At 43.4% G+C, this 10,971-nt stretch overlaps 1 protein-coding gene across 1 annotated transcript in view; it reads right to left on the bottom strand.

Moving 5' to 3' along the window:
- Positions 1–1,202: 1,202 nt before the first annotated feature.
- The window catches only part of LHFPL3 (LHFPL tetraspan subfamily member 3), a 189,714-nt gene continuing 179,945 nt past the window's right edge, over positions 1,203–10,971 (bottom strand). The window contains exons 2-3 of the mRNA XM_068400606.1: positions 3,194–3,430; positions 1,203–1,246 (exon numbers count right to left, since the gene is read on the bottom strand). Coding sequence (XP_068256707.1) covers positions 1,203–1,246; positions 3,194–3,430 — 281 coding nt within the window. The remainder of the gene's footprint in view (positions 1,247–3,193; positions 3,431–10,971) is intronic.

Below are 10,971 nucleotides of genomic sequence, written 5' to 3'. Positions count from 1 at the left end.
AAACAGATGAGGTTCTTTGATACAAGTGGTTGTAGGGTTCGTGAGCTCTGTATGGTATAGACAAATCAGACACAGTGCTGATGCCAAAAGCACTTCTGGCATAGCTGTGAATGCTATTTTGATAAGTATTTTTATTTTCAAAGGCAGATGAATGTTATCCTTCAGAAAAGGGCCACAGGGACTGTCCTTGAAACTTATGCCCTCAGTTTACCTGCAGAACAGATGTGCACAAGCAATTGCAAGCAACATACACTTTCCTTAACCTACAACATTAGTAGGCTCTAACCAGGTCTGGAATCGCATGTGAAGTTCAATCTTCAAGTCCATTTATCTTTGGGCTGAGTGTGCTGACTGTCTGCAATTCAGCAAGCTGGGGCCAGTGCGCTGGTGCTTTCAGATATATGGATAATGGTCCTTCTGGAGCAGGACCGAGACCAGCTATTTTTGTACAACACAAGCTGCCAAACAGCTTTTGATTTCCAATCCAGTGGTGACGGGCTCCTAATATCTTTGCTATTATTAGAAGCAATCTACAAAATTACAAAGGTGGTGGATACGCTGAATGCAGAATCCTGCACTAGGGGACACTCGGTGAAAATAGTAGGGGATTAATGTGAAACAGATAAAAGAAAACACTGCTTTAGCAGTCAGTAGTGAGCTTCAGTAACTTGCTGCCATGCAGTGCTGTAGAAGCCAAGAGTATTAGCAGATTCAGAAGGGATTAGACAGATCCAGGGACAACAGGCCCATTATAAAGACAAGGCAGGGACATGCCCTCTGTGGTACCTGTCACATCAGATCCACAGATGTGGATGCTGGGGGAGTACAAGGGGAAGGGGCTGCAGAAATCATCCAGGCTTGCACACACTCACTGAACAGCATCTCTCCTCTTGCAACTGCATGATAAACTACTGTGCTGAGCCAGTTTAATGTTTCTTAATCTAGAAATGTGTTTTATCCCCAACCCACTCCATGAACAGTCATGCAGACGAGGAGGGGGTGTCGCCCTCTATGTCAATGGCCAGCTGGAGTGCGTGGCGCACTGCCTGGGGATGGATGAGGAGCTGACCAAGAGCCTATGGGTCAGGATTAAAGGGAAGGCAGGGACAGGTGACATTATAGTGGGGGTCTGCTACAGGCCACCTGATCAGGAAGACCGAGTGGATGAGGCCCTCTATAGACAAATATGTGTAGCCTCACATTCACAAGCCCTGGTCCTCATGGGGGACTTTAACCACCCCGATATCTGTTGGAGGGACAACACAGCAGAGCATAAGCAATGCAGAAGGTTCCTGCAATGCACTGATGATAACTTCCTTCTCTAAGGAAGAGAGAGCTTTGCCTCTTAGCTTCACTAAGGGCAAATGATGTCTGACAAATCTGGTGGCCTTCTACAATGGGGTTACAGCACTGGTGGATAGGGGAAGAGTGACTGATGTCATCTACCTGGATTTGTGCAAAGCATTTGACACTGTCCTGAACGCTATCCTTGTCTCTAAATTGTAGACATGGACTTGATGGATGGACCACTCGGTGGATAAGGAATTGGCTGGATGGTCGCACTCAAAGAGTTGCGGTCAATGGCTCAATGTCCAAGTGGAGACCAGTGACGAGCAGTGTTCCTCAGGGGTCAGTAGTGGGACTGGCACTGTTTAACATCTTTGTCAGTGACTTGGACAGTGGGGTTGAGTGTGCCCTCAGCAAGTTTGCTGATGACACCAAGCTGTGTGGTGCGGTCGACTCACTGGAGGGAAGGGATGCCATCCAGAGGGACCTTGACAGGCTTGAGAGCTGGGCCCGTGCGAACTGCATGAAGTTCAACAAGGCCAAATGCAAGGTCCTGCATGTGCGTCGGGGCAATCCCAAGCACAAATACAGGCTGGGCGGAAAATGGATTGAGGGCACCCCTGAGGAGAAGCACTTGGGGGTGATGGTTGATGAGAAACTCAACGTGAGCTGGCAATGTGCACTTGAAGCCCAGAAAGCCAACTGTATCCTGGGCTGCATCAAAAGCAGCATGGCCAGCAGGTTGAGGGAGGTGGTTCTCCCCCTCTACTCTGCTCTCATGAGGCCCCACCTGGAGTACTGTGTCCAGCTCTGGGGCCCCCAACATAAGAAGGACATGGAGCGAGTCCAGAGGAGGACCACAAAGATGATCAGAGGGCTGGAGCACCTCTCCTATGAAGAGAGGCTGAGAGAGTTGGGGTTGTTCAGCCTGGAGAAGAGAAGGCTCCGGGGAGACCTCATAGCAGCCTTCCAGTACCTGAAGGGGGCCTACAGGAGGGTTGGAGAGGGGCTTTTTACAAGGGCATGTAGTGATAGGACGAGGCAGAATGGTTTTAAACTGAAAGAGGGTAGATTTAGGTTAGATATTAAGAAGAAATTCTTGACTGTGAGGGTGGTGAGACACTGGCACAGGTTGCCCAGGGAAGCTGTGGCTGCCCCCTCCCTGGCAGTGTTCAAGGCCAGGTTGGATGGGGCTTTGAGCAACCTGGTCTAGTGGAAGGTGTCCCTGCCCATGCCAGGGGGGGTTGGAACTAGATGATCTTTAAGGTCCCTTCCAACCACTCAAACCATTCTATGATTCTATGATTCAGTTACTACAGCATCCTAGATTCCTGTGAGATGACTGATGAGCTCAAAGCAACACAATCAACCAAGAACTAGGATTGTTCTTCATTCTTGGCTCTGATCCTTAGTCCACCGGTGCCTCGCTGTATAAATGGTCCCATTACACAGCTCATTACCAATCTCTCATTACTCCCTCCTTACTGTGTACCGTGCTAACGCATATGGTGGAATGCCATATTACAGCCATTCATATTACAATGCAAAATCTTGAACCGAATGAACAAATCTTCCATGTGGTACAGAAAAAGATGGAGATAGTGAAAATTAAATGTGAATGAAATAATGTACAAGTGGGTAACACAAAACCACCCCATCTACAGCTCTAAAAAAACTGTAAGGGTAAGACATGCATAGTGCAGCAATTATGGCAATTTTGGTCTTTCTTACATTTCGGAGGCTGAAAAGCAAAACTTCCTCTGCCCCTTGCATTTCCTTTTTCCAGCAACTTAGGAAGTAAGCCAGCATGCCAACTTTTAAGTATAAAATAAAATGAAACCGATCATTGTTTTTAAGCAATTGTCCTCGAGGCCACCCAATAATAGTGTTTCTAAAGCAGTCCTACCTTTGTTTTCCAACTTGAGCTCCTCTGCTAGCAAGCTGTCTTGTCTGTTGCCAAGCACAAATGCCAGAAATGAGAGGATCAGGGCATCCAAGATTCCAATAATCGCCAGGATATATGCCCAGCGGACTGAAACAAGCCCCAGCGTGTACTTGTCTGTCTTTTCACCACACATCCGTTTTACCTCATCTGAATCCCAGCCATCAGGAAAAATCATACAACCCAGGACGAGACAGGCAGCTTGGAGAAAAAAAGAAAAGGAAAACAATGGGGTAATGAGACCAAACTTTCGTTTTCATGAGAACCTACACAGTTATCATTAAAGCAACACACTTTTCCATCCTGAGCTTCAAAGCTAAGTTACTTAACAAGTCACAGAATTATATGCTGTGATTAAGTATTTAATATAAAAACCTAAGATACAACATCATTGTGCACCTTGCTTAAAAAAAAAAAAGTTACATCCTGAATCCCTGGCCAGTTTTTGTACCAGTACAATCACATTCTCCTGGTGAGACTGATTTCTTCATTGTAATATGAGAGACTCACACAAAACAAACGGGGAAAATGATTAATAACCTGGATATTCAAAGGAAACACTGGATTACTGTCAAATGGTCAGGCAAATAAACCAGAGAAAAACAGATGAAAAAAACCTGTCATTTCTGGTAATCTAAGTGCTTGTAACACACAAAGGTAACAGCAAGGGGTTTTTTTGTCAGTTGGCAGTATCCCTTTAACTGAATATGTTTTATGCATAAGGTTTTGTACTCCTCAAAACGCAAGTAACGACATTGTTCTGCAAGGAAAAAATAAGCTGTCAACATTGCTGTCAACTTCTGATCTGGTTTACCTGAGAAATCACCACATGACATCTCAAACACGAAAAAGCGCTGATCCTTTTAACACCAGGAAAAATGAAAAGCCTCTACCTGCACGGAAAGCTACCTGACATCGACCACCAGCTGCTTTGGGTAAGGGCAGCTGTACCGTGGGGGGGCACAGGGGCAAAAGGTGGGTGTTCAGGTCCTCATCCATCAGCATGGGTGACTGCTAAAAGCCTGAACTTAATTTTTAAGTAGCAGAAATTTGCATTGACCCTTGGTTCCCCAGTGAAACTGCCCTGCTGTAGGACAGCAGGTAGTGTCATGGGCCAACGTGGCTCTTGTGGAGCAGGCCAAATGGTGTGACAAGTTTGTTTTTTCAAAAGTAATGTGCTTCATCACCTGAAGCAGAGTCAATCTTGCCCACTGGCCTGCAGTCACTGTGACATCCCTGCCTGGATGGTGCCAGGGTGAGGGCTGAGCATGCACGGCTACCTGTGCCTGGCCATGCACACCTTGTGTGGGACGTGGTACTCCTGGGCAAGGAGACCTCAAGCATGGTTCTACTGGGCTCTAGAGCATGGCCACAACCCTTGCCCCAGCATCTTACCAGCCCGGGTTTGGCCACAGCCTTGGGCTGGCACAGGACTTGATGTTCAGACACGTCCTGTGGTCACTGGGGAGCAGCCTCCTTGGAGGTTGTTTGCCCCTCTTTCTACTGGAGTGTGTGCCTTGTGGTGGAGGGTACGATGACAGGAATGCAGCAGCAGGGCTTCTGCCCCTGAGAGGATACGATGTGTCCCAAGGTGGTGATACATCATTACAGAAACACAAAAAAGAAAACCCATACGCTGAATCTTCACTACCATGGTCTCTCCCCACTGAGACACTAGCTGAGAAAATCCACGGGCTGAGAAAACATGTCAATATGCCAGTCTCATACAGCTGGAACAAATGGACTTCTGCGTAGGACCTGGCTTCCCACTGCCACCGGGCGCAGCTGAAGTAGTGCAGCGAAGGCATGACTTGTACCTTGCCGGTTGCTTTTGGACAATGTCTTTCCCTGGGAAACTCCATGTGAGTTGGCCCTGCTGTGAGTAGGGTGATGGACCAGGTGGTCTCCAGAGGTCCTGTCTGGTCCTGGTTCTGTTCAGGTCCAACCTGAATTGATTTTTGGCAGGGAGGCAGCACACTGATAACAGGGGACAGAGCAGCTGGGTACTCACCTTACATTTCCTATCAGAGCAATGGGAATAGTGCATGGATACGCTTAACTGCAGCCCTTGGTCATGCTGACGGACTCGCTGGCTTCACTGAAGCAAACAACATGAGCACAGCACTAGCAAGGGCAACAGCATAGGGGCGTCTTCAGTAGGGGAGGATAAGATATAAAAATTAAGTAAAATAAAAAAAATCTAAAAGAAAGATTACGTTGAACGGGTTAATTCCTCAGGCTTTTTTTTTTGCATTTAGGAGAATCAGAAAATCCATATGCTTTCAGTAATTGCCTGTAATGTCTTTTCTATCTTGGAAAAAAGCATATTTCCAGCATTAACCCTTCTTTCTTAAGATGGCTGATGAAATACAATGGATCTTCAACCATCTTTTATAAGTCTTAATATTATATTGGTGCACTGCGCTCTAAATTGCAGGTATATGTGCTAATTGAAAGGGATACACTGTGTGGCTTTCAGCCTTCTAAATGGTTGCTGAACCAGACCTCTGTTCAGAAAACATAGTTTATACATGGAGTAGCTTGTGCAACCAACAGCTGCCGTAGCTTTGGGAATTGCAACAAGTTCTTGTCTTTCCTGGAGAAGCATAAGCACTTTCATTTTACATACCTCTGACGCCCACAAAACATAAACACACCTACACTGAACCGATATGATGTAATGCTGGAAAAGAGATGTGAAAACAGAGCTCAGGAATGGTATTTTCCTTTTGACAGCTACACAATTGCTGTAGACAAAGCCATGAAACCATGTCTGCAGAAAGCATATGACATAGAATAAAATCTGCACCTAAGGCGTTTGACAAGTTCTTCCTGAGCAGTTAATTTGTGTGAAAACATACCAGCTTATAACGCTTTCAAGGACAATTAGGCTTAAAAACAAGGACAATTAGATAAGGACTGACTTAGTCAGAACATGCAGGTTGGACAAATTGTAGTTGCCTATTACCTGCCTTAACTCATTTACACAATTTCATAAGATCGTCCAAAGATTTTAGAAACAAACTGTACAAGAATTTTCTTTCTTTACACACGCTTCCAGAAAGATTATTTCTCGTAGTCAACACGTAAGCATCGCCCTCACAGTTATGAGGGATTTCATTGAAATGATGCATCAAATCTGTATACTTCTGTTGTTAGTGAAAACGTCCGCATGTACTGAGGTAAACTGTGACAAATATTTACTATTTAACAGCAACTACCAAAGTCAGTTTACTTTATTAATCATCCTCAAAATGAGAGGAAGCTTAAAGCTTAGTTAATGATCAATAGACATGGGATTTTTCTGCTAAAGTGCAAGAATAATTAGCAAATACCAACATCTCTGTGGTTTTTTATTATGTAGCACCTCAGACGTATGTTCTTAGGACTTCCTAAAAATAATTTAACTTTGTTCTTTTCCACCTAGGTAATTAAAAATATGGGCCCTTATCTCAGGAACTCAGTGCACAGCTTCCCAGCTGAGTTCCTCAGGTTTCCAATTAACTCATCTTTCCTGAATTCTGCTCCTGCATGCTTTGATATACTTGCTTAACTTTCTGGAGTCATTCTGTTGATTGCAGTTGGACTTCTCTTGGTAATAAGACGCACAGGTAAATGGTGGCTGGACTGGATCCCTTTGCATAACGGCAGATATCAAAGAGAGGATATTATTATTATTATCATCTCTTTGCCTATACAGTTTACATGCTTTTTACCAGACGACTGCTTGGTCAACATCTTCAGATGCAGGAATCATACCTTACCTGTAGTGGTTAACATAAGCAAGATTAGGCAACCTCGAGTCTTCACTTGCACTGAATGCCTTTAAGAATACAGACTTGCTCAATAATATGAAACAAGTAATGATTCACTTATCAGCTACAAGACCGAAAAGACAGGTATAAAATCCACCTACAGATCTACTTTGTATTGCTAGAAATTTTTACATTTTAATCCTTCTAAAGAGGATTAGAAGATTTTTCTCTAGAAGGAAATTACTTTCAGTTTTCTATGAATTTGAAAAATGGAAACCATTTTATGCAATTTCAGTGAACCTGCTAAGAGATGATTTTATAACACAGACATGGGTCCAATATCCTTGTCTAAACTCCCACTGTCTCTAATGGCAATGTGACTGAAATGGCAATGTAACAAAAGCTACTACTGTTTTACTACTATCCAGTTCTAATAAATCCAGAAACTTTTGGATTTGGAAAAATCACCTACTGAATGAAAAGACTAAAATCATCAGTTCCTACAGGCTTTTTGAGTGAAGTAAGGAAAAAGTTAAATCTATATTGGTTGAAGGCAGTCTTCTGTGTGTGAGCTGAATACATGGGATTAGCACCAGCTTCCTGAGCCTGCAGACAGCCCAGCCTAGGATCTCTGTAGCTAATCAAGAGCTTTCATGAGAAGCAGCAGGGGAAATTGATAAACGACTGATTACTGTCACTGACACCATTCAGAACTATTTGGGCAACTGTAAAACTTAGAGGAACCATACCCACATCATTTTCCCTTTGGTTGCTTGAGAAAGCTCCTGGCAGGAACAGTGCCTTTGTAACAATGGTCCTGGGCTTCCTCCAGTCCTTCCTCTAATTCTCTTACAAGATGTGGGATAACAAATTGTTTCTCCTACATATTGGAGTCCAGTGAAGCTTTTCAAGCTTTTAAAAAATAATTAATAAATCGTAGTTAAACATGCCTGATATACATTTACTTCTCTTCTTGAAAGCTTTTTTCTTATATGAACAGCTAACAGAAACTGTCACAGGGTTTTCCTTTAGGGCTCTGAGTGACAGGACAAATTATTCATACTAAAAGAGGGAGTCCAGGATTTTACCTCCTGGGACGAAAGGATGCAGATACGACACTTTCAGAGACTGGAAACAGACCCTGAATTGCTGCTGGTGCTGACATACTCGTGACTCTGACCAAGCTAATATTATCACAGCCTGTGCTCTGTCCATGAGCTCAAATGGTAATTAGCAAGCAAGCAGTTAATGATCCTGTGGTTGTGCCAAATACGGTGACTGATTAATATTATATCATTGCATGGAACAAGGTTCTATTTATAAAAAGGCTGACTGTTATACAGGAAACCAGTGCTGAGAAATTCCCACTGGCAGGACTCCTCTCTCATCTTCATTCTTTTCCTGACAACATACCCAATTTGCTTGCATGTAGAGTATGATAATGCGAATTCCCTGATAAAAGAGTCAAAAAAGTGGAATGGGAATTACACTGACCAGCTATTTTCTTTCCATACCCACACATGCAAGAGCCTCCAGCCTCCATGGTTCCAAAAACTGAGAGGTTCTTTGTATTCGGAATTTTTTCTAAATGTTATTTACAAAGACAACGATTCATTAAATTCCAATAAATTGAACAGAGTTTTTGCCAGCTCTGTTGGTGGAGTGAACAGCTAGGACAGAGCAAAATGAAAAGTGAGGACTCTGGCAGGGGTCATTCATTAGACTACAGTCTTTCAGGAGCTTGGACCTGTGAAAGAAAGAAAGGGTGAGGGGAGGGTGGCTGAAGACACAGGGCCAAATACAGTCCTGAGTGAACACAAAGGCTGCACATCCATGCAGCTGAGATTGCCTTGAGTCATACGGACTGTACTTGTGAGTGGGATAATAATTCTCTGTGTTTACATTTGTGTTCTGGCTTGGAGCAAATGTGCAATTTTGAAGCAAATCCTCTGATTCTCTCCATTTACTGATTCCATTCACAGAAACAGTTCTGGTGCATGTAAACCAGATTATTTTTGGAGGAGCTTAGAAGTTTCTCTCCAGAAGTTCTTCAATGCTGGATGGGGCCTTAAAATTCTGACTCAATGTGTGAGCTTAATCACCACAAAACCTGTGCCTGGGAGAAGGCTCTTGAACCATGCAGAGCTTCCTTAACACCTAAAATGGTTCTTGTGTAATACAAAGAGGCAAGCGCCATATAAGACTTCTTATTTGCTGCTTTGTTTGAAGACTGCTGGATTCAGTCTCTAGCTTTGGAGAGGTTCTTCAGAGGGGTGCCAGCTGGCTCCTCAAAGAGATGACACAACCTGTTAATTTGTGCCATAAGCAGACCGAAAGTTCCTCTGGCAGCAGGATATTGTGATGGTGCCCATATAGGGTTGCTAACCACATGATTGCTGTTGGGTATGGGATAGCTAACAAGAGAAGTGGCACGAAATTCAAGATTCAAGGGTAGTGTTTTTGGAGAGCTGGAATGATAAAATCATATCTGGACTTTTGTGCCCTGGTCTCCCATGTGGGATAAGGGAGATGCCCTGTGGAATTACTCCAGGCCACTAATGTGCCCCTTTCATCTAAGTGACGTGGACAAAAGTAGACCTTCCTTGAAGAGCCCAAAGATGCTCCCCCTCCTCCCCCCTCGCAAATGAAGGAGCAAAGGTTTGTTGGTTAATCTTCCTTCAGAAAGATGCAAACAACATGTATAATGGGGGCATTTGGTCCAGGAGACAAGACTAGTTCTCATTTGAACTAAAATCCTAGAACCTCATATGATGAGGATGTGAGAGGCTTCAGCAGTAGCTGCTTTAATCTACTTATTCTCATATTTTGCGTCATCTTACTTGGTAATGTAGACAAGGCTGAACCTCTCCACAGGATTAAGAGCATTTATAGACAGTGCTAAGGGGGAGAAAAAGGAGGAGAACCTCCACTGCATTCTTGTCATAAAATAAAAGACCTGACACAATTATGGCCGCTTGACTTATTAGGGCACTGACTTTTTGATGCCAAATCTGATAAGAATATATATACATGCATATCAAGAAATATGTGTATTTCCCATGCTGATTTTAAGAAAAGGAAAAAAGAAGAGCAAATATGCAGTGACTGGACAACAAAGAGAAAGAAAATTACTGTGGAAAGCAGTAGTGAGGTAGGTGCTACAGTCAGGGAGAGAAGACTCACCATAACCTGACTGAGTTGACAGATATCTGAGATCTTTTGATGCCTGCTAGTTATGCTTAGACAGCAAAATGGAAGAATTTGATCAGCTATTGCAAGACGTGAAGCTGGATAAAAGAAATATGGTTGACCAACAGCCATTCCCAAAGACAAGCACTAAAGAGCATGAGCTGTTCAAAAAGATGGAAACAACGGGGAAAGTGAAGTAATGTTATGTGTGAGGAATGTGTTAAGCTGTAAATACATAGAAAAGAACAGCAAAGATGATAGTGCAATCTGCTTCAGTTAAGATCACTTGGGGGAAGAACTGCCAGAGAAATTTTACTGCACTAAGGGGGCCTGTTTCAGACCTCAAGTGTTGGATTCATGTATGGATAGAGATTTCTTTGTTATGATAGAGACAGAAATTCTGTGAGGCGTTGTATCATCATGGGAGCATTTAATTGCCAAGTTTTGATCATTAGCCACGATAATTAAACTTTGAGATTAATGCAGTTCTATGAATAATTTAGTTAGCACAACTATCTATCTTAGCTTGAGCATAAAGATAACGTAAGAGTATCATCGATTTTTATGAGTGTGTGGCAGGTGACTCACAAGGTGCATCCCAATGACTCCTTGCAAAAGATCACAACTTCTGGTGTTCCATCCACGGTCACATGCAACAGATATTTATAGTGCCTTGTCCAGAAAAAATATGGAAACCGGGGACTATCAGTGGATGCAGGCCTAATCACCACGTGGGCAAAAAATCCCTTGAAATGTCATGACAATGAATTGCTAACAGCTATAGCAGAGGTAGATGAC

The sequence above is a fragment of the Nyctibius grandis genome, chromosome 5 (genome assembly GCF_013368605.1).
Source record: "Nyctibius grandis isolate bNycGra1 chromosome 5, bNycGra1.pri, whole genome shotgun sequence".
NCBI lineage: Eukaryota > Metazoa > Chordata > Aves > Nyctibiiformes > Nyctibiidae > Nyctibius > Nyctibius grandis.
Note: the sequence above shows the minus strand (reverse complement) of the source record. Positions and strands in the feature narration are given on the sequence as shown.